At 39.9% G+C, this 25,026-nt stretch overlaps 1 protein-coding gene across 1 annotated transcript in view; it reads right to left on the bottom strand.

Annotated features, from left to right (window-relative positions):
- Positions 1 to 17,687, bottom strand: part of LOC135214854 (zinc finger protein 76-like) — a 52,174-nt gene extending 34,487 nt beyond the window's left edge. Inside the window, 3 exon segments of the mRNA XM_064249270.1 lie at positions 14,331 to 14,426; positions 14,983 to 15,076; positions 17,543 to 17,687. Of these exon segments, the coding sequence (XP_064105340.1) occupies positions 14,331 to 14,426; positions 14,983 to 15,064 (178 nt within the window). The 5' untranslated portion in view covers positions 15,065 to 15,076; positions 17,543 to 17,687.
- Between the last annotated feature and the right edge of the window lie 7,339 nt (positions 17,688 to 25,026).

Raw genomic sequence — 25,026 nt, 5'->3', positions numbered from 1 at the left:
TGCAATCCTGTTTGAGGATCGTTACGTTCTATGCCTGTTGTCATAATAGGCTCTTTCTCGTAAACTCTAACAGGGACCGAGAGATGAAACTTCTTAAGATATGGGAGAGCTGTGGAATTGTCCGAGTTGATCTGGACCACTGGTTCCAAAAACTCGTTCTGAGGACTGAGGGACGACCGAATTGCTTTCAATTCTTTCAGATTATGTGCCAGGACATCTGAAACCCTCTCCAGATGCCTGGCACCTTCTCGCTATCACCTCAGGTGATACTCGAAGCACTGAAAGATGTTCAGAATCATTTCTAGATCTTGGATAATATTTCAGTTTTCCGATAGGAAAAAACTGTAGAGGTCTGAATTGCAGTCTATTCAGGGAAACAAACTTCTTCAGGAAAGAAATGGTCCCCAGTAGGCTCATCCATTCCCTCACCGAGCATGCTTACTTCCCTAATAAGGCTGCGCTTTACCAAAGCAGTAGAGCATATAATAGTGCAATGTCGCGGTAGACTCGTAGTCCTATTACAGTGCGGTAACGAGCACCAAAAGAAAGAAATATCTCCCGTTGAAACCTAGTTACGCCAAAACAAAGGCCAATGTTTTAGTTCCATGCATGTTAGAAATCCCCTCAATCTTAGGCTAAAGTCCGTGATTGTAGGGCAGAGATACAGTTAGTCAGTCAATCCCGCAGGAGAGAGACGTAAACAACCATGCATGACAGCGAACTAGCTGGTACTGGCTCGGTTGGAGTTCCAGTGACAGCAGCCTACGTTCGTCGGCTCTACTCTTATGCCCGAGTTGCCAGCTAATCCATTCTACGAAGGAATAGGTCTGTTATTTTTTAGCAGAAAGAGACTCTCAAGCTGGTATATTTAAGCGAAACAGAAAACGCTAAATATAGAGCTGCGTTTGTGTTGTCATAACACTACCATAAAACAGTAAAAGATAAATCGGAAACTCCTGGAAGTCTGCAGGGAGTACCGATTAAATGCCCTTAAAAATAATAGACCTCTCGGTTGCCATCCGTAGAGGTAACTACAGCATACGTATATGACTTGAACCAACCAGTAGTAAAATAACGCAAGGCAAAATATGATATTGTTATGATACAATAAAGTTTGTTCATACTACCTGGCAGACATATCTATAGCTGAATTTGGAAATATAGCTACAAATATATCTGACAGGCAAGTTTCATGAACAAAACGTAGAGAATCGAAGCGGACAGCTCAAGCTTCTTATGTTATTGGACATGAGCGTTCATTGACGTAGTCTACAAGTCTATTTCTTGTACGAGTCTGCGATTGATGAATGAGAGCTCTTCCGAATCTTGTTAATAAGAGCTTATCCGCTTACGCAATATAAAGTTATGAGATGTTTGTCAATGAGAACTAACCCATTTATGGACAAGAGTTATTTTGTCATGAGGGGATACCCACTTACTTGAAAAAAAAGATAGAATATTGTCAATGGGGAAAGTCACTGAATTGACAAAACGTACCAGGAAGTCGAGCATATTATTTTTCAGATTCCCGTATCAATCGAGGAAGGGGCAAGAATCCTGTTAAGAGACTGGGCTTACGGCAGGTAGGACCCCGATGTTCAACTTCGGCAGCGTAGTCCCGAACAAGGAACTAACAAAAACTATCATCTGAAAAGCCCTTTCAGATGGACTAAAAAGCTTACAAAATATCCTGGGAAGAGGAAGGAACTCTCCAACCAGCTTTCTCTCTCTTATCACAACGAATACCTGCTAACGCTTAAATTTATGGCAGTATGGCAAAGGAAGTCTTGTCTTGCGCTTTCCTGAAGAGCGTCCTCTTGATAAGTGCCTTTGCAAGAATCCTACTGAACGTTGTCGAGCGTCATGATGTGCAGGACGTCGAGCCTTTACATACCCCGTAGCTGCCTTACCGCAAAGTCTTGACTGCGGTAGAGCAAAAGAGATCTTCCCTTGAGCTTTCCTTAACTCCATCCAATCCTGGACTTTGCAAAAAGCAATATTAACGGACAGAGACCTCTTGAATTCACAAAACCTGTGGTCTTGCTGGGTTTCGAAGAAGAAGTTGCCTGTTCACTTTAAGCTTCCTCCGAAGCACTGTTTACTTCACATTCTTTGCAGGTGAGGTAGAAGGGATCACCGAAGGTAGAGGTAAAAAATCTTTAGGCCTAAATCAGCTTGAAGAGTTCAACAGAAACGTTCAGCCAGGCAACACACCTGCATGCGCTGGCCCGTGCACAAGCTCGGCGTCCACTGGCACGCTCGGGTCCACTTGCGCGCTCGGCGTGCACGCGTCGGCGTCCACGGCGATCGAGCGTCCCGTTCAAGCCGAGCATCAAAAGAAGCGTGCAGAAAAGCGTAACGATCCTGACAGGCGTCAAAACCAGTGAGAGAAACTGCCTTCAGAGACATTTCAGAGAGAAATCCGACTGCACGAAGCAGTCTCAGGAGAAGGGTTGATCGTGTGAGAATACGAGGGGCGAGGGAACGCCTTCTTATTCTCACAGCAACAAAGCTAGGGCGTCCGCGCTAAAAAGCGTCCTGCTCCTATGACTTCTTTTCCCTTTTTTCTCGGTGGAAAGACATACACGTGTTCAGGCGACGTTCGCCTTCTTACTTCTCACTGCAACGCATGATGAGAGAGAGAAGAGAGAGAGAGAGAGAGAGAGAGAGAGAGAGAGAGAGAGAAGACGTGAAGCGTCCTCTTCTATAAAGCTTCTATTTAGAAGGGCGCGAGTCCTTCCGAAACTCCAACCCCTGCGCGGGGGAGGACGAGAAGCAATCCTTCGGGATTCGTGCACGTGCACGCACTTTGGCAGCCTGGGAGTATCTTCAGGTCTGCCGAAGGCACGTCAGATCGGTGGGGGTTTCTCGTAACCCTCCTTCGGCTTTCAACATGCTCTCTCCCTGTGTTCCTGAGAGTCCAGCAGAGGTCCCGGCCTAGAGGCGAAATAAGGCGATCTGACGCACACTCCACTACACAAGGGGCACGGTCACTGCACTTAGCCACTTCACTTTTGCTCTCTAAAGCAAGCACTTTCGATTCTAAGTTACGAATCGATACAGTATCAGAGAAAGGGCATTACCCTCTACAGACAGTTTTCTTTTAGGGCCGAAGGCAACACTACCGGGTTAGGAGTAGCAACTACAGAAGGGGCACTACACTTCACAACAATGATTGGAGAGCAAGCACTTTAGATTCCAAAGATACAGATGGAATCTATAACGTAAAGGGCATTGCCTCTCGCAGACATAAGCTCATAGCCCCTAGGCCCATACTACAGGGTTTAGGCAAAATAAAGTCTACAGGAAGGTAAGCAGGTCACTACCCTGACTTTTGTTTACTGATTAATTGCGTACATACTAATCATAACATCGTCTTTCCTTTACGTAATTAGAACCAAGTCCTCAACACTACCTTACAGTGACAAATCCTCAACAAAGAAAGAAGAAAGACCCGTACCCCTCATTGACATACCAAGTGCGGATCTACCGAAGCTTTCGGTAGCCACACCCTATATTTGCAGACAACACCCTCTGAAACTAGCCTAACTAGATTCAGATATGCAAAAATGAATCAAATTCAAATCAATTTATGATAGCGTATGCCTAGCCACAAATCCAAGTAAATAAATCAAAAGACAATTAGGATACTTAGATGCAATGAAGTTTCCAAAATCCTAAGACGGAGGTACTGAAAAATGATATTGTTATGATACAATAATAAAGTTTTATAGATACTTACCTGGCAGATATATACTTAGCTATTTGACTCCGTCGTCCGACAGAAATTCGAATTTCGCTCACAGCTACCTGTAGGTCAGGTGATCTACTTACCTGCCGCTGGGTGGCAGGACTAGGAACCATTCCATGTTCTATCATCATTTTTTCTATACCGACTAGGAACCATTTCCCATGGTTCTATCATATTTTTTTCTATACCGCCTGTCTCTCCTGAGGGGAGGTAGGGTGGGTATAATTTTGTATATACTCTGCCAGGTAAGTATGTATATAAAACTTTATTGTATCATAACAATATCATTTTTATACATTCAACTTACCTGTCAGATATATACCATTGGAGGTGGACAGAGACAGCTAAATACAGAATCAAACAGGAATCACAACTATCGTTGTAGGTAATAAATAAATAAAACCTTGGTTCCTACCTGTTTTAGACTGAAGACTTCATGAATACAATCCAGGAGTCTAGTCAGTCTCAAAAGCCTCAGCGAGATATTGATCTATGGCTAAGAGTTCTTGTGGTTCTGCCAAAGGGTCTTACCCGCTTACTTGGTAGATCCTGAAGGACTATGTCAATGGGTGCTTATCCACTTGCTTGACAAGACCTATACAAGGAGCACAACATCGATCCCGATCACCTCAACCTATCCATGTTAGTTCTAAGATTGCAAGAAGTTATCCCCTAACCTCTTGCAAACAACCACAAACTCGAATCACAAACATTCGTACAGTAAAGTACAAAAATGAAAATAAAATTTAAAAAAATTTTTTTGTACAATCTAGCCAGTAAGACGTCTCTTGATTCCCCACTGATCCAAACTAGGACGCCGTGCGCCACCAAGCATACTAATCAGCAGAAAAAACCAACAACTCGTCTCACAAGGTAGATCTATGTACTATCAAAATTAGAACAAATACAAATTTTTCTAAGGATCGTTATGTGTTCCCACCCCAGCACTGTATCGGCTGATACAAAAGGACCCAGAGAGAAACACTTTTTATATGTTTACTTTAACGTCCTTAAGGTAGTGCGATGCGAACACTGAATTACACCTCCAGTAAGTCGCATCCACAATGTCTTTTAAAGACATGTTCTCCTGAAAAGCTAATGAAGTGGCCACCGCTCTAACCTCATGAGCCTTCACTCGGAGAGTCCTGAAAGTGTCTTCAGTGCAGTTATTTTGAGCATCCGTAATAATGCTCCTCACAAATAATGCATTTTTGACATGGGTCTACTAGGATCCCGAACTGCACACCACAGGCTTTGTTTACATCCGTTGAGTTCATTCTTCTTCTTTAAATAGAACTTCAGAGCTCTAACCGGACATAAAGATCTTTCTAATTCCTCTCCTACTAGATTTGAAAGTCCTTTAACTTCAAAACTCTTTGGCCAAGGTTTTGAAGGGTTCTCATTCTTGGCCAGAAACAGAGTCTGGAAAGAACAAATTGCCGCATCACTCTTAAATCCTACTCGAGAATCTAGAGCATGTATTTCACTAATTCTCTTCGCAGTCGCTAACGACAACAAGAAAATACATTTTCTCGTTAGATCTCTAGACGACGCGTGGGAGAGGAGGTTCAAATCTACTAGATGATAGAAATCTCAAAACTACATTTAGGTTCCAGTTAGGAGTGCGAGGAGAAAAGGTTTTAGAGGTTTCAAAAGATCTAATAAGATCGTGGAGATCTTTATCTTCTGCTATTCTCAAACCTCTGTTTCGAAATACGGCAGAAAGCATACTTCGATAACCTTTAATGGTAGAAACTGATAATTTTGATTCTTCCCAAGGAAAATCAAGAAATCAGCTATGTTGGTCACAGATGTATCGGAGGAGGACCGTTTATTCTCTTACACCATCTTCTAAAAACATCCCACTTTGATTGGTAGACCCGAATAGTTGAAGATCTCCGGGCCCTAGCAATTGCTTTTGAAGCTTTGCTTGAAAAGCCTCTCGCTCTGACAAGTCTTTCGATAGTCGAAAGGCAGTCAGAGCGAGAGCGGGGAGGTTTTGATGGTACCGGTCTTGAAATGGGGTTGTTTGAGAAGATCTCTCCGTGTGGAAGAGATCTTGGGAAGTCCACTGTCCATTCCTGTACCTCTGTGAACCAATCTTGAGACGGCCAAAAGGGAGCGATGAGTGTTAGTCTCGTCCCTCTTGATGCCGCAAATTTTCTTAACACCACTCCTAACATTTTGAAGGGGGGAAAGGCGTAGGCATCTAGGCCTGACCTGCCAGGTCCAGCAGCATGGCGTCCACCGCTATCGCTCTCGGTCTTCCACTAAGGAGCAAAAGTTCTCTATCCTTCTGGATAGGTAGGTGGCAAATAGGTCTATATGTGGACTGCCCCACAGGGACCACAGAGCTCGACACACCTGAATGTGAAGGGTCCATTCTGTGGGGAGAACTTGGTTTAACCTGCTTAGCCTGTCTGCTCTGATGTTCTTCTCTCCTTTCACGAATCTTGTGAGGAGAGTCACCTTCTTTTCTTTCGCCCAATACAACAGCTCTTTGCTATATGGAACAGAGAAGAGAGTGAGTTCCCCCTTGTTTCTTGATATAGGCCAACGCTGTGGTGTTGTCCGAGTTGACCTGTACCACTTGACCTAACACCTCTGACTCGAAGGCTTTTAGAGCTAGAAGAACGGCATAAAGTTCTTTGGAGTTTATATGCCAGTCTTGCTGATCCTTCCTCCATTGGCCTGATACTTCTTTTGTCCCTAGAGTCGCTCCCCATCCCTTCTCTGAAGCGTCTGAGAACAAGATTAGGTTTGGGTTCCGAACCTCTAGAGACAAGCCCTCGTTCTTTCTAATAAGGGAAAAATCCACCACTTCAGATGATTCTTTACTTCCAGAGGAATACTGAAAGTGTCTGAAAGTTGCCCGTTCTTCCAACTCCAAATTCTTCTTAGGAAGAATTGAAGAGGGCGTAGGTGGAGTCTTCCTAGCGAAATGAACTGTTCTAGTGAGGAAAGGGTTCCCAGAAGACTTAACCACTCCCTCACCGAACTCCGTTCTTTCTCTAGGAAGCTCGAGATTTTCTGTAATCCCCGAGCAATCCTTTCCTGGGACGGAAAAGCCCGAAAACCCCGAGAATCCATCCGAATCCCCAAATAGACTAAGTTCTGACTGGGATCATCTGCGATTTCTTGAGGTTCACGAGTAATCCTAACGTCTTTGCTAGGTTCAAAGTAGACTTTAGGTCCTCCAAACACACGTTTCTCCGACTTGGCCCGGATTAGCCAATCGTCGAGATACATTGAGATGTTTATCCCTTCTAAATGAAGCCATTTGGCCACGTTCTGCATCAGATACGTGAATACCTGAGGAGCGTCGATAGGCCGAAGCACAAGGCCCTGAACTGGAAGATTTGTCCTTGTACAACAAATCTTAGATATTTTCTTGACGATGGGTGAATCGGTAACAGAAGAAAGTAAGCATCCTGAAGGTCCAGGGATACCATCCAATCTCCCTGACGTAGGGAAGACAGAACTGAAGCTGAAGTCTCCATGGAGAACTTCTTTTTCTCCTTTTTACGTACCGGTTCAGGATGCTTACATCTAGGACGGGTCTCCATCCCCCCGAAGCCTTTGGAACCAAGAAAAGGCGGTTCTAAAACCCCGGGGAGATGGATCCTGCACTAGCTCTATTTGCATTCTTGTCCCTCATCGACACCACCGTCTGAAGGAGAGTCTCGTTCAGTCCAGGTCCTTGTAACTCGTCGACAAATCCTTCGGAGATGTTGCCAAAGGAGGTCTGTCTACGAAGGGAATGATGTACCCCTTCTGTAGGACAGACAGAGTCCAGGGATCTGCTTCTCTTACGGACCAGGCCTCCAGAAAGTATTGAAGTCTGGCCCCTACCTGTGCTTGGAGGACATGGCTGCTATTTGCTCTTTTTAAAAGAGCGGAAGGAAGACCTCCCTCGCTTGTCGAAGGGTCTTCTCTTCAAAGTTGATCGAGTTGAGGGGGGCTCCACGAAAGGGCACCACTGGAGTACAAGCCACCTTCTCTGAGTCGAACTGCAGGTCTAGAATTTTCTTTGTAGATTGCACAAGAAGGTCCTGCGTAGCCTTTTCTGACAGGGATCTCGAAAAAACATCCTTCACTAAAGATGAAGGAAACATGTTCTGACAGAGCCGCGAATAGTAGAGCTGACCTCTGAGAAGGAGAAACTCCTTTCGTCAGAAAGGAACAGTAAAGAGATCTTTTCTTTAACATTCCAGAACCAAAAAGTGCCGCCAACTCACCTGAACCATCTTGCACAGCCTTATCCATGCAAGATAAGACACTGCAAAGTTTCTGGATCAAGAAAATCTGGCTCACTCGTCTTCTTAGCCAGCACCCCAAGAGACCAATCAAGAAGTGAACACCTCTAAGACGTGAAAAATTCCCTTAAGGTGCTGATCTAATTCCGACATACTCCAGGACGCCTTTGCTGAATTGAGAGACTGTCTTCTCACAGACTCTACAAGACTCGAGAAATCTGAATCTGCAGACGAGGGGAGCATCAATCCCATCGCCTCTTCCGTCTTATACCAAATGCCTCTTTTCCCTGTCAGCTTGGAGGGAGAGAGTCAATAAACAGTTCTCAGAGTTTCCTTTTTAGAATAAAAGCCAAGAATCCAAGACTGGAGGCTTTTCTCATTGAGATCGCAGGCTTCATCTTTAAGAAAGCCGAGGATTTCGGGGTTTTTGTGCTCGAAAACAGAGATCTCGGCGAAGGAGGAGCCGCAGGACTAAGAGAATCCCCAAACTCCTCAAGAAGTAACGAGGCTAAAACTTTATAATTGGAAAGTCCCTCGTTGGTTGAAACTTCTTCCTCAGAAATCTCTTCAAGTTCAAGGTTAGAAGGAGATCGCTCTTTCCTGAACGAGAAAGTCGCTCTAGGAGAATCGTTTCTAGTAGGTGAAGGACTACGAACAATAACGTCCCTACACTAGTAGAAAGGCCTCGCGTCTGGGAGGCGTCACGCCTTTCTGGCTTGCGTCTTGCGCCTTGCAGCGTCCTCATGTTTACCTGGCGCCTCTCTCCTGGGAGGCGTCACGCTTCTGGTTGATGTCACGCGCCTTGAAGCGTCCTGGCGCTTTGCTTGGCGCCTCTCTCCTGAGAGGCGTCACCGCTTCTTGTTTTTTGACGTCTCCGCGCCTCGTAGCGTCCTGGGGGGGGGGCGCTTGCCTAGCGCCTCGTTCCTGGGTGGGAGGCGTCATGCTTCTGGCTGGCGTCACCCGCTTTGGAGCGTCCGGCGCTTGCTGGCGGACTCTCCTCCTGAGGCGTCACGCTTCTTGTTGACGTCTCGCGCTGTAGCGTCCTGGCGCTTGCCTGGCGCCTCGCTCCTGGGAGGCGTCCTGCTTCTGGTTGGCGTCACGCGCCTGGATCGAAACTCGCGTCTTCTTGGCGCCTCGATCCACACTGGCGTCTCGCGTCTGGTTGACGTCTCGCGCTTGGAATACTCGACGCGCCTGACTGGCGACTCGCATCTGGAAAGCGCTTCGCGTCTGTCTGGCGTCTCGCGCCTGGCTGGCGCTTCCCGCTTGGCTGACGCTTCGCGTCTAGAAAACTCGACGCTCTTGGAAGGCTCTATGCGTTTCGTTGGCGTCTTGCGTTTGACAGGAGAACGGATCTTGCTCGGCCCTATGCAAGGCTGATGAATCCAACTCCAAATCGGAGGAAATCGTCTTTCCTTCTGGGAGGGTCTTTCGACAGAACTCCCACCAGAGAAGTGATGGAATCCTGTATAGTGCGAAGGATCTATTAGTCCCTTCCTTATTGTCTACCCTCGGTTGTTTAATTACTGAATGGTCCTCCTCTTGAAAACGCTCAGGACTTGAAGTAATCCTGGGTTCATCCAAACGTCTTTTCAGGGGGCGAGAAAGATCCGCCGATCTCCAACCTCTTTTAGGTGAAGAATTCTCCGAGGAGGAGAAACACTCACGCAGAACGCTTTTTCTGTAGCGTTCTCTGGTATTCTGTGGCGATACAGAAAATGCCAAAGGGACGTCTGACTGTTGGGGATCCTCCACAAACCTCCTTACGGCTTTCGACATTCCTTGTCCTCTGGGCTTGGGAGCTTGAAAGAGGTCTAGGCCTGGGAGACAATCAAACGCCCCCTCCACAGCACTGGGGACAACTTATATCACTATCCACAGCACATAATCACACTGCTTACCTTCAATGGCCGCCATTTTGGTTTCCATTTTCCGAAGGCGGCTTTAAGATTCGCAATCTCAGAAGCCGAATCTGTGGGTTCTAATAAAGGAGCAGGAACATTAGATGGGGCAGTAACAAAAGGAGAAGAGGGCTAAATAATTATTCTGATAACGCCCCGCTAGATACAGAACTAGACAAAGGTTTGGAAGAAGACCTCCTCACTCTGTCTCTTTCCAACTTCTTCAAGTATGAAGTTAGAGATTTCCATTCTTCCGCACTCAAATCCTTACATTCATTACAAGTATTAACAAAAGAACATTCATACATCCTGCATTTCTTGCAAATAGTATGAGGATCAAGCGATGCCTTCGGCATCCTAACTTTACAACCCACATTCACACATTCTCACCACACTTCCAGAATCAGACATCATGTTGAACAATCCAAATCAAATTCCAAAAACGGTCCACAATCGCGTATGCCAGTACAATCAATGCAAATACGTCACCGAGAAGTCCAAACATAGATCAATTGCGATGCAAAATACGAATACAGCCGGAGATACCCACAACGATGTTGCCAGTATGGCCGACAGAAAAAATATGATAAAACATGGGAATGGTTCCTAGTCCTGCCACCCAGCGGCAGGTAAGTAGATCACCTGACCTACAGGTAGCGTGTGCGCGAAATTCGAATTTCTGTCGGACGACGGAGTCAAATAGCTAAATTATATATCTGACAGGTAAGTTGAATGTATAAAACAGGTGTTTACAGTACCGGCGACAGAAAAAAATATGAATAGAAAATGGGAATGGTTCTGATACCCGCCTCCCAGCGGCGGGAATGGGTACTAACCACCTGGCCGACCACCCCTGCGTGTGCCGGAAGTTTTTTTTTTTTGAAATTCTGTCGGACTTCAGAAAATACAGCTATATATATATCTGACAGGTAAGTTTCATGAACAAAATTAATTTTATTTATTTTTTTTTTTACTTTTTATACTTTAACGTTTTTACAAAATTTCAATTTCTTCACCACCGATGGATGTCAGTCCGTTTACGGTTAATTTTTTCGAACCACCCATGAGAAGCCTTGAAGTCTAGGGTTGCCGTTGATGTCCCCTCTCCTCCGTCGTCTTCGGCTTGGGCAATCAAATCGCCGAAAATAGCGCTGGCCTTCTGGCAGATTGCCGTCTCGGTTATCGTATCGCCAGCGATTTCTTTGTCCTCAATCCATAGAAGAAGCAGCCTCTCCATTTCATCATGCACGTGGCTCCTCTTGTTGGACAAAATAGTCACGCCCTTGGAAGGTGTAGCTGCTTTGATGGCTTCCTTCTGCTTAAGGATGGTGCCTATCATCGACGGATTTCGGCCGTATTCCTTAGCGATCACACTCAACCGCATGCCAGCTTCATACTTTTTTATTATCTCCATTTTTGTCTGCATAGAAAGCATTCTCTTCTTTCCGTGAACTTCAGCAACTTTCTTGGGACCCATGACTATACTGTACGTAATTAAGTTACGTAGTATACTAATTAAGTTCTCACACAACACAATAAAGTAGTACAATGAAATCGCTAACACGAATTTATGTCAACAAACGAAATTGTATATGTGAACGAACTAATTCTGCGTGTGTATGATAACGCTGGTGAGAAGCAATGGCTGAAGAAGAATGCCACTATGTACGATGCATGATGGGATCATGGGAGAGATGCTGACCAATAGGAGAGCAGGATCTTATGGCAGTGACTAGCATCAGGAAACAATGGAGAGTGGAGGATGGTGGCGAGTTCTACTCAGTTGGCGGCGCGAGAGTTTTAAAATTGTTATCGGTGGTCCAGGCGAATCTCGGACTTTACAGCAACAACCTTTCGTATCTTGAACAATTTTCGTATGCAGCCACAAAAATCTTCGTATATGCCTTTGTATCTTGAGGTACCACTGTACTTCATCCCTCCACACACACACACACACTAAAATGTTGTTATTCAGCTACAGGGTTGCTGACCAGCAGGAGGATGTTGTACAGCAAGACATCACCACTTTAGGATTGCAAATGAGCACAAAAAATATCTATTAAATTATAGCTGCTATCTGTTCATATGCTTAAGATGTCCTCAAATAGAGGCTATGGGAGTTGAGTTAACATTTATATACACGATACTCTGTAATCCATTTGACAATTCACCGAACCATTCAATGTTCTGTTTTAAGCAGATTAGCAAGGCAACTAAACCTTCTCATCCAAGTGAGAGGGTGGAACCAAGGACATGGTCTGTAATTCATCAAGTTTGGTTCTAACTTACCCTCTCCAGTTAAGTTGTAAATATTGTTTGTACTAATAAATCAAATTACAGTGAATACATATCTTCTACACCTCTTTCATGTTAATCCAAAGATTTATGGTAGTACTGGAGATCAGTAAGTAAGTGGGAGCAATTTCAGGGCTACTGAAGTAAAGTTGCAAGACTTCAAGTCATGCTCTCTGTACTGAATTTTCACCACCAAGAGTATTTTGAGATGCAAAACCAGATACATGAAGTTGAACAGTCTATCAAGACAAGGAACTCAATTATGTAAGATGGAGGTTGTGCTATGCCCATCCATATATTTCCATATATTTTAAGCCATTTCAACGCATACTGAACTTTTATCACAAAATTAGATAATGATCAAGACATGTTGGAAAAAGACACCAACACCAAATAAAAGTTCTACAAAACAAAGATTAGTTACTTTCATTCTGTATGACTTACAGAGAGACCCTCACATTACAAAAATACCTGGAAGTTACTGATACATTAGTGAATTGGACTGTGGTACTGCTTAAAGCAGTGCAAAAAAACCATGATAAGAATGAGTTATTTGTTTTCCTAAGGGCACCAGCCAAGGGAAGTGAAAGAAAACAGGCTACAGAAGGGTCAAGTCTAAGAAAGAATTTCTCTAAAGGATAGAAGAGTTTTCAGAATAATGAGGAATGGCAATTGTTACTTAACTTACATATTTTAGAAACAAAGTAGTAGTACAGTATTAAAACTAGTTTTCTCATTATTGTATGTTATCGTAATCATTTGACAATGAATTTTTAATCTCATTATATCCCTTAGCGTGTAAAAGTTGTTACTCTAACATTTGACACCGAGGTGTATTTTTAATCTCATTATATCCCAGTGTGTAAAGTTGTTACTCTACCATGTAATTAATTAATGTGATAAAAAAATCTCACATGAATTGAATTTAAACATAGAGATCATGAAATAGTAACAAGGAAAAAGACAGTTCAGGAGGTGGTTATTCAGCAACGGAGCCAACGGCTTTACATGACTTCCGAAACACATCAAGAGTGAACTTCTATCACCAGAAATACACATCTCTAACCTGATAATCGAACTCATGGCCACTGAGGTGGCAGGCCAAGACCATACCGATCACGCCACTGAGGTGCTTGGTTGGGCAGATTTGGTCTTATGAAAGTCTATTGACAAAGCCATTAGTACTGGAAACAGCCCGGTTCCTCTCCAGTCCTACCTTTGGTTGAGAGGGGGCTTGGGCACATACCATTTATGTTTGGTCTCTTGGACACATGACTGCACAAGGATTAGTCCCTTAACTCTGCAGTCATGAGCAATTTTTAAACACCTATTCTTGATTCATATTAATATGCAGGCAACAAAAATTTATATAAAAGTTTTTCTTTCAATTGCTCCACACACATTACTTTTTCCCTCTTTTGTTAAAGGGAAATGAAAAAATCTGTTTAAGGAAGGGGACTCAAATATGGAAAGTGTTATTTCTTGAAATGTGTTGGCTTTTTTTTGAGAGAGAAAAAAGCTTGCAATAGTATTAAAAATTTCTTTTTTATCTCAATTTTCACTACTTTTGAGTTTTATCTATCTATTTTTACTTTAATTTAATTCAGTATTTTTTATCTCAATTTTCACTACTTTTGAGTTTTATCTATCTATTTTTACTTTATTTTTCATTCAGTGTCTTAATTAATTGTAATAAATTGTATTTGGTGATATCTACTGCTATTACTATTATTACTTAGCACTTGTTACCCTCCATTTTCTGAATTTTGTAAAGTAACTGAATAACAAAGTGATGCATGTCTCATGAATTCATAAAAATAATCTCTCAATAAATTTAAAAGAAATGAAAGAGTCTGTAGGGCTATGTAACCTAAAAATAACAAATCTTTAGAAAAAATGTGTGCTGTCTACTGGAAATTCAGACTACTAGTTAAGGGCTTGCTTTTTTTTTTTTTAAGTTGTAACTTAACAAACCCAAAAGTGAAGCGTTACCTCAAACTTGGCACTAAGAGTGCAAGTTCTTGTACTATTCAAAAATTGTCCAAGTCTATTATAAATATTTTGTTAGTAGGGAAAGCCTTCTTAAATTATCAAAACTCCATAAAAAATCATTGTAGTTACACAAACCTGTATGATCTTCTAAAGCACTGTGCACAATAGCCTGAGTACCATCAGGAAGCTCTACCTTCACTGCTCCACCACCTTCTGCAACCACCACAACACCTGTCAAAAAGCACAATACAGTATATGTATCATCAAATGATCAGACCAGTCATCTCAAAATGTAGGTTTCAATTGTAGATAAAAAGAAAACTAATAAAAAAAATCTTAAGGATAAGCATATTGTATTTGGGCATCTTTCTTTGGAAACTGTTTTACTTCAGGAAATATACAGCTTTTTTTCTAGACATTTTTTTTTCAGATTTAATTTTAAATGCATCTTTAGAAACCAATGCCTGTGATCTGCTAGAAAATGGATATATATGTACTAGTAATGCCATCTGTCATGATATCCTAACATAAATGAAAAAAATAAATCAGGTAACACTGCTCATTATAGACCTCAGTTCAAAGTAGTTGTGAAAAATCCGAAGAGATTTTTCTACTTTGCACTATGCCAAACAGTTTTAGTAATCCCATTTAATGCCTTGTCCTGGTGCTCTGAAAAATGATTTCATAGACTGCCACTGTTGTTGAAATCTATAGCAATTGTCACTTTTAACAGACAAATTAATTCATATAAACATTCTTGGTATAAAACAACTGAAAAAATACTAACTTGCTTGCTCTGTTCCATCTTCAATCAACTCTCCTGCCTCCCCAGTCATAAATGTTGAGACAGTAATGCCTTCTTTGTTCATGATGGACTAAGACTGCAACGAGACCAACAAAGCAAAGTACATTTAGTACAGGAGACATTTTCAATACTACTGATAAAATACTTAAAATACTAATCAAAATGTTCAAAATATAATTTTCTTTTCACTGTAACAAATATTTTCCCAGGGTATACAAACAAGAGTAATCCTCAGCTCGAAGTTAAAAAGTCGGTAATTCTACAGAATAGTTCCACACGGACTGCAAGGAACGTAACCACGGATACAACATCCACTAGGGATTGGGGCGTCCGATGTATTTCACCGTGTTTAGTACTGGCCCCCGGGGGTTAATTACAGTCGTCCGAATAAATATTACTTAAAATTCTTGTTCAGGAAGTAAAACTGCATAGAAAACCGCAACTGCCATAGTCTAGGCCGCCGCGGAATAGTACCCTAGATCTACCAAAAAGTCATTGAAATTTGGTAACAAAAAGGTGAGTAGGGAAATATCCTACTCACCTACCATTACTAAGCACTTTTTTTCAGCATCAGGGACAGAGTGGATTGGCTGAGGTGGATAATAAGATCAAAGGTTCTGATTTTTATGCCTAAGAAATATACAAATTACTTAAAAAATTTATGTGATCCAGCAGGAATACAAACCATTGCCTTTTATGTGGGAGACTCGCTTGGTGATAAGTCGTGCCAGGCACTGCAAACCCAACCCAGATAATCAAGCAATTACCGTATAGTATACTTGAAACGTCTTTGAATTTCATCTGGATATGTCAATACATGAACAATGAGACCCCTGATCGGTTCTTTAGTTGCAAGTTGCATGACAGCTCTTGTTCCTTAGATCATTTCAACTAATTTGAATTCATTGTGCCTGTAGGAAACGGGGGCTTTTAGGGTAGGAAAAAATACATTACAAAGAAAATGACAAGGACGTATTCTAAAAGCCATTCCTAAAGTCTATGATTTTGATTAAAGTAAAGTTTTCTAATTAGTAGGTACCTATTTGGTGATGTGTGAAATTTATACTGTACTTCAGCCTACAACTAATGCACCCTGGAACTGAAAACCTAATTCTTCCATTTTAGAGTTTTGAATTTTTCTGATGTCCATTAAGGTAACAAATAAGTAGGCAGGTCTAGTTTTATGATAAATATGGAACTCTCTTTTATTCTAAAATCATGGAGAACACAGCAAAAAACCAAGTTTTTTGGGGGGGTGGGGTACAATATGAGAAAGGATTTATTCAAACATCCGCATGATACTTCAACAAGTTGATTGCAATTACAGTACTGTAAGAATTCCCGAGGATTTTTAGCAACATCGTATGCTAAGTAGGGATGAACCTGGTGCCATACGTATGTTTTGTCACAACCTATTTACTTACATCACATTACTATAGATTAGTATACACAGAGGTTCAGTCTCCAGTCAGGTAAGGACTCAACATCCTAGATTAGGTAGGTTAAATCCATCCTTGTAGCTATTTTCCTTAACATTTTCCCTCCATTCCCATTGGAGTCCAACATAAATGTAGGCTACATGAACCTCCTTAGGCAATCTCCGAAACTAAATTTGCTAATGAAATTATTTATTTTATCATCACTGCACATTGGACTTGAAAATATTATTATTCTATGTTTTAACGTGTGATTAGAATGCTTCTGACATTCGTTTTGTTACACTGACAAATGAGCATTTAGGCTATAGTTATACTAGGTAGGTATACCTACCCCATCGTTAGCCCACCTATCCTAAAATTCAGGAGGGGAGAAGCACAGTAATAAAGCAGCAATTTTTATTGGGAGACAAAAAATATGAGCGTAACGCAAAGACGTTAATCCCACTCAGTTCTCCCTCAGATTGTTTATGGAAGATAACACACGAATATCATGCACTAGGGTAAAGACCTTGTACTTTAGGTTAGGCATAGGTCTTCTGCCAATATAGTAAATGGAAAGGATGAAACGTAAGTCATTCCTCCTATGTCATACTATTTTAAGCTCCGGAATAGAGTTTGCAGTAATTAATTGCCTAACACTGGCTACCTGACTACATGAAAGTCCTGAATTGTGAATTATAGTCTCACTAAATCTGGAGTTCTGGACTTAGCTAGGATACACGTGAATGGCCCTTACGAACGAAGACAGGTTGGACACCATTCACTAGTTCATTATTATCGTAAATGAAAGTCTAACCAGGAACTGCAGACCCTAGAGTTATACCTATCCCAGCCTTAATCTAACGTCTACTCTATTCTCATTTGACTTCGAGACTAAACCAGTCATAACCTGTTGTCATCCTGCTCCGCCATCTTGATAAGAGCTGAGGCTCATTTCTGTATACTTTTTGTGAAAAGTAGACATTATCGACGAGTTAAGTAACGGAGCGTAGTACTGTAAGACGGACAACACCCTATTCATGACTGAAGTTATTCAAGGACCGTTCGAGATAAATGGAGCCGCCTTCTGCTGGGCATGTTGGGAAATATTACCCATCACTCACCTGGGTCCTACCGAGAGTTGTTTGTCTCTATGACGTCATCAAACGTCCACACTCTTTCTTCTTCTTTTTGGACGCTGCCCATTCGCACGTAAGTTTGACGTACATAGGCGCTCACGACTCCTTCAACAGCTCGTCTTCGTCAGTAGTTTTTGTTTTTAGCTGAAATAAAGCACAATCAAACGTCAATTGTCGGAACACTGAAAATGCAGGTTTATGGTTAGGTAGTGGTTGTGGATTTCAGAGCTCGTAAGACAATATTTTTCCTAATAGAATATTTCCAAAAAGTGGCTGCATGTAACCTAAAAGTTACAATGGTTCCAAAGGATGTGTTGAGTCAACGTGGTCATAAATCTGTTACTTGGTCTCATTATGAGTGCAGTTAATACTTGAAACAGGTATTTTGAAGGCCCTTCAGAGAACTAAAAAGAAAAAAAAACCGAATGAAACACTTTCATTAATTCTGTCAGAAACAATTTTGGTCAGCTAGCTCCCCCATGAAAATTTTCCTTCTACGCTTTTGCCTTAACTTCCCGAGATCAACAGTTAAAAGCCGCAGTCGGTTGTTGGCCCACTGTTTGTATCTGCACCGACAATACAAACATTGACTCCTCAATATTTTCGGATGAGGCACGGGAAATACGAGTAGTGGGGTTTGTTGTTGATGATTGAAAATCGCCAGTCACGGGGTATTGTTCTCATGTTAGTAAGTAAGGTTTTGATTAACCCGAGGGTAGCAATATTTGATTTGGACCTCTGGAGTCTTCACACCAACGAAGCTGCCGTGAAAAAATCTAATTCCTAATAACAGCTATTGCTATTACAGTCCGTTGTAGGATTAGGCTTTGTATTATTTTCTCCATTTAACAGTAAATTTCCAAATACTTGGCTTTCGTCTTCTGTTTAAGACTGCTGGCATTTGAATATCTGACTTCGCCTGGATTTTGGATAAAAGAAAATCCATCATATTTACATAATAATGACAATCCGGACTTCTAAACAACAATCAGCCAAAAGGTATATTAATTAAATTCGTGTGCCTTGGTTCTGACCAGTACCACAGTTGTTATTCATCCTTGATTACCTATCCTCAAACTCAAACCTCTTGGACCTATTCATTCTGGAGAAGAATGGGTGTATCAGTATATATTTACATTGTTTATCCACCGGGGGCACCTATATAATATGCTTACTGTGTCCATATTCTCCTTCATATTCTTATCAAATTTTACCTCTTTTCGTTTGTTTTACGTTCTTTTACTTCATCAGCTACCATAATTCCTTCTTTGGTGAGTGCCTTCCCTTTTCTCATACATATTTTCTACTTTTCATTTGAATTAAGCAGTGTTCTTTTAATCTTCATAAATCCAAAGATTAGGCTTCATAGTTTCTTTTCCATTATCATTTGTATGCAGATACTTTCAGCAGTCTGCTTATCTTTGGTCCTAGATTTACTATATTGTAACAAGTGTAATGATGTTGTTACCTTTACATCATTAAGTTTTCTGTTAACTTAGTTTCTAACGTTTTCTGTGGTTCCAGTTGATCTTATGTCAAATTATAGTTCAAGGCCCGAGTGCACCAGCTAGGCACTCTGCGGCGCCACATGGTGGTGTCGGTATGTGGCTTTCCATAGATTTCTATTGTATATAAGCTATATCGAGATGGAAAGTATTTTTAGCAACTTTTAAACACTGATAATGAGAGAGATAAGCACAGAGGGGTGGAGGAACCAGTGATGGAGATCTAGGATAGAGAAGTAAAGAGAGCATTAAGTAAAAATAATGGTGGTAAAGCACCAGGTCCATCGGAGTCCCAAAATTAAATGATCAAATTATTAGGTACTACAAGGGGAAGGAATTTATACTAGATTTATTAAAAGCTATATGGAAAAAAGGAATTGAAATGCCAAGCGACTGGGTGGAGAGTTATATTTGTATAAGCAGGAGGGAGATATCATGGATTGTGGCAACTACGGGGGAATAAACTAACAGTATGGACTGAAAGTTTTAGAGAGGATACTGGATGAGAGATTAAGATTGCAAAGATCGGGGAACAGCATTATGGATTCATGAGAGGAAGAGGGACAGTAGATGTCATCTTCATAGTAAGACAGCTACAGGAAAAATGGCTGGAGGGAAACCATGGAGCTTTGTTGTGCATTTATTACCACACTATACTGATCCATTTTTTTTTTACATGGTTAACATCAGACTTTCTTCCCAGTCACTTTGCATTACTTCATCCACCCAAATTGCCTTAAACAGTTAAGTATCCAATCTTTGCCTTCTGCATAAATTATTATTATTTTTATTATTTGTTTAAGCAGCCATTTCCGACTAAGTCCATTCGGCTGCCTAATGCAGATAAAATCTATTTAGTTTAAAAAAAATAAATGGATAAAACTTTACTGTAGACATTTAAAATAAATTTGTATGAATAAAATTATTTACATATATTTTAATATCTCTAATAAAATTATTTATATATGTTTTAATAGATCTATATGTTAAAAATTAAAAAATCGTTATCTAGAATGTCCTGCATTCCAGCAGATGATCCTAAGTATTTAAGTCTAATATGTGAATACTTAGAGCATTCAATTAAAATGTGTTTCACAGTTACTCTGGTTTGACAGATATCACATTCTGGAGGTGGCTGATTTGCCATAAGAAAGCCATGGGTTAACCTTGTGTCCCCATTACGCAGCCTGCACAAAGCGACCTCATGGTTTCTCTGCTTCTGTAAAGAATTTTTAAAGGGAATGATAGTGGTCTTTACCACTCTAAGTGATAACCATTGGTCTCCCCAGATTTTATCTAAAATAAATTTAAAATAATTTTTGGAGTCCTTATAATATGTTTTGTACATTTTATTTCTATCATTTAATGCAGCTTCCTTTGCATTTTAATCTGCAATTTCATTGCTTTCAATTCCAACATGGCCTGGTGTCTAGCACAAGGATATCTTGATATTTCGAAGGCTTAAAAAATGAATATTTTCTTGTATTGCTCTAATACCAGGGTGATGATGATTAAAAGAATCTATTGCTTGAACAGCACTTTTTGAATCACTATATATAGTGTAATGTTTGCTGGGAGTTCTAGCGATTTTATACAGAGCCAATGAAATTCCTTCCAATTCAGCGGAATGTATGGAGCTATAAATTGGCATTCTTCCACGATAGTATTTTTTCGTCTGTAATAACTGCGAACCCCACAGCAGCATCAGTTTTTGAGCCATCTGTATAAATGGAGATAGTATTTGCATGGGTTTGTAGGTAACTATATCATTGGTCCTTCCACCTTCCCAATTCCACAAAATCATCTTTCATTTTGTGTTTAGATCTCGATTATAATTATCTGACTATCTTTGTTTCAAACCATCATCCAAATGAAAAATATTTCCTTCTCTATTTTTTGACACCTGCCCGACCCAGAATCTCTTTTCCTCTTCCGTGAGTTCCATATTCCGTCAATAACCTTTTCTCGCTCACTTGTTCCTATTCAAACCGGTGGTGGGATTCAAATATTTTGTCAGCCAGTTCTATTACAAAAAACATTTGAAATTTGCTCCACTTAGGTTCAAACGTTGATCTTGTAGTCTAGCAAATAAAATTAATTAAAATTATTTCCCAAACAATGTTTAAATAACAGTTAAACATCATTACATAACATTAAGGAGTGTCTATATTACTAGACTATGTAAGTGATGAAGTAAATAACACGAAGATATATCTGTGTACCAGTCTACGCATTTGAATTTGTTTTCAATCATAATTACTATTCTTATGAATCATAGTGTACGCATTAATACTGTTTATATATTACGATTGTGTATTCTTTGGATGGTAAAAGTAAAAACGCTTTACTATAGAGTTTGCCATATTGTCATTAAATGCAACTATTCTATAACAAAAGTTGAAAATACAGTACATTTTGAAAAAAAGGGTAAATGCTTCAATAAATCTTTAACTGAATAGTATGCATATTTTAGTTTCATTATTATGGCTCTATTTTTTCCTGATAAACAATATCATATGAAAGAAAGCATTATGAACAATTAGATATGGCAACATTTATGAGTAAGATTAAAATCAAGCTTTAATACAATAATGATAAAAAAAAAGTTGTGAATTAGCATAGTATTACGTGTCATTTTCTAATACGCATTTTCTATAATCGACCCCACCTATTCGAGGATTTTTTTTATGGAATATAACATATATATATATATATATATATATATATCTATATATATATATAATATATATATATATATATATCATATATATATTGTGTGTAAAGGTTATTCGTAAAAAAATTAGCCTTTCCACTGAAAATATTCTCGAATTATTGTTTGTTTGTTTGATATTTTTACGTTGCATGGGATCAGTGGTTATTCAGCAACCGGATCAACGTTTTCAGGACTTCCGAACCAAGTCGAGAGTGAACTTCTATCACCAGAAATACACATCTGACACCTCAATGGAATGCCAGAGAATTTGTTTTCACTATATTAGTGTATTTTCATATAACTTTCATGACTACGTTCACTTTGTGATAAAAGTATTGAAATACTCAGGTATAAGCATTTTTATCTTTTGTTTTAACTATCAAAATAAGGAGTTCAAAGCATTTTTTTAGGAGTTTTAAGTATTCGCAGATTTTGGCTATTCGTGGAGGTTGTGCTACAAATCCAACAACCCAAACCCCCCCCCAAAAAAAAACAAATATATATATATATATATATATATATATATATATAATATATATATATATATATATATATATATATAAATATATATATATATATGGAGGTCGACTGTATTATCAAGATCAGTATGAACTGAAACATGAAAGTATATACATGAAGAATATATAAACATGCCGGTAAAATTTAATCACAGCATACATAATACATATTTGTGTGGTTGATGTATTCCCCTACATCTAACCACAATCCTATCTCTTTCTCAGGCAGGTAACCATTCCGATGTCAACATTACCAGTGATAACACTTAATGAAATCCAAGTTAAAAGTTATGCTCATTTGCTCTACTCTTAAAACTGCCTATTCAAGTGGTCAACTGGTCGTTACATACAGCCGGTTCACCGAACTCATAAAATTATAAGATGGCTCACATGAACTGGTTGAATCCCACTACTGCTTCAAACCAGTTTAGTTCTAATAGCTATGCTCAATGTCTTAGATGTCCTAGTTTTTTTTTCCTCACTACGTCGTCCCTCAGCACCTTGCAAATTTCGACTTACAATTCCTGAAAGTCCTAGACTTAAACCTAACTGAATTTTGCACCTCTCTATTCCACAAACACTTTTTGCCCACTTTCGAAAATGCATAGCCATTGTTTGTTTTATGGTGTTTTTACATTGCATGGAACCAGTGGTTATTCAGCAAAGGGACCAACGGCTTTACGTGACTTTCGAACCACGTCGAGAGTGAACTTCTATCACCAGAAATACACCTCTCTCTCACTCCTCAATGGAATGGCAGAGAATCGAACCGGCGACCACGGAGGTGGGTCGCCAGCACCATACCAACCACGCTAGTGAGGAGCTCTTCATAGCCATTGGAAGAAAAACTGATCTCACAGGGTGCTGTTGCACAACTGGGCTGGTTTAAAATATATAAAAAGGAAATGTTTAAACCACAAAGCTGTAAGGAAATCCAATTCTGTAGCTGTACTATTTCACCTCAAATCCTATTGTGCTGTAATGACACTGTAGAATGAGAGTAGTAACCACGGCCATGCCTTCATAAGTTTACTTGGTATTTTTTTCTGTTCTTGACAAAACTTTGATGTTGTTGCTGGAATATGGTATGATTTTCAAATTTTTCATGGATGGGAGTACTAATCAAAACCATTTTAGTCCATCAGAATTTTTCTGATGGATTGCCTTTGGACCTGCCGCTAAGGTCTGTTCGGGCTCAACAATGAGGGACAAATTTAGCATATTGCTTCAATCTTGCTCAGATATGAGATATCTGCTGGCTGCATCATAAAAGTATTTCAGCCAAATGTGTGATACTGGAAAACTAATACAGCATAGATACAAAGCAAATCTGAAAATATCTTATTCATTAATAAAAAAATTACCTAGGTTCCAAATAATGAACTCTTTTGTTACTATATAACCCACTCTATTATCAGTAACAAAACATTAACTCAGGTAGTGTAAAGATTAGCAGCAGACTTGACATTTCAGCTTTGATTCTCTTCATGATGAGAATGTGCAAGACTGCCTTGAAATCATCCCCAAATATATTTTTAGAAGTTAAAAGCTATGATAACCCACTACCTCTTTGCTTTGGTAAAAAATTAAAATGCAATATGCTCTCCAAATAGAATATCGTTTGATAGTTTTCCTTCCTCCCACATGGTTCCTCTTGAATCCCTACCAGAATTTCCACTCCCTTGGACTTGTGTCAGTGCAAACTTGCACCCATCTGTATGATTAGTTGAAAAAATGACAATTTTTTATTAATTGCAAATCACAGCAAGAATGTATGCTTGAAAATGTGTGTGAAAGTAACCATGTATAAGATGCATCACCACTCAAACTGTGGAAGGTAATGAAAAAATTTTAAGGACTGAAAATAATACACACGTACTTTAGATGTCATGACTTGGCACAAATTAAAGTTCTCCTGTCGCTTGCCAACATTTTACAAATCCTTCACTCTTACATACATCTAAACAGCATTACTCCCAAGAAAACTTGGTAATACAGTGGGGTCCCCCCATATTCTTGTTCTCCGGATTCGCAGACTCACGCATTGTGGATTTCTCTCTGGAACATTCCCCCAATTATTCGCAGGAAATTAGCCTATTCGCTTCATTTTTCTATGAAAAATATCCAATTCCTTTTTTTTTTATCAATTTCATCATAAAATGCACTTTTTGTACTAAAACTATTAAAAAACCAGATATGAAATTTTTTAGTGGGTTTTCTTGAGTTTTAACTAACAAAATAGGTGGTTTTAACCATTTTTCAGGGGTTCCAACTATTTGCGGGGGGACCACTGTAAAATTATTTTTCAAGATTTTTTAAAATCAAATTCTGAGGAGGATTCAGTTGGCAGTATCTGGAAAAAAGCTACCTGTACAGTACTAGTTACAACAAAGACTGAGCCCATGCAGTATGCAATGCATTCACATTGAAGACTACAACCATTTATCACTCACTACAACGTGTGTCTTATGTAAGGTCTTATTTGGTCTATGTCTTGAGTAGCCAAGTAGCAAGGTTTCATAAGGTGATACTTGTGGTGTTATTTGTACAATTACGGCAAAAATCCAGCTGTTAGAAATCAATGAAATTTTTTAGGGAAAATAAAACCAAAGCAAAGAGTGAATAACCCCATTTCATTTTTGTTGAAGTAACTACAAATCAGGATGATCAAAGAAAGAACTTTTATTTCAAGAAATATTACCACAACATCAAACACTTCTAAACTGGTTCACA

The sequence above is a fragment of the Macrobrachium nipponense genome, chromosome 46 (assembly GCF_015104395.2).
Source record: "Macrobrachium nipponense isolate FS-2020 chromosome 46, ASM1510439v2, whole genome shotgun sequence".
Lineage (NCBI taxonomy): Eukaryota > Metazoa > Arthropoda > Malacostraca > Decapoda > Palaemonidae > Macrobrachium > Macrobrachium nipponense.
This window is presented reverse-complemented; position numbering and strand designations above follow the sequence as displayed.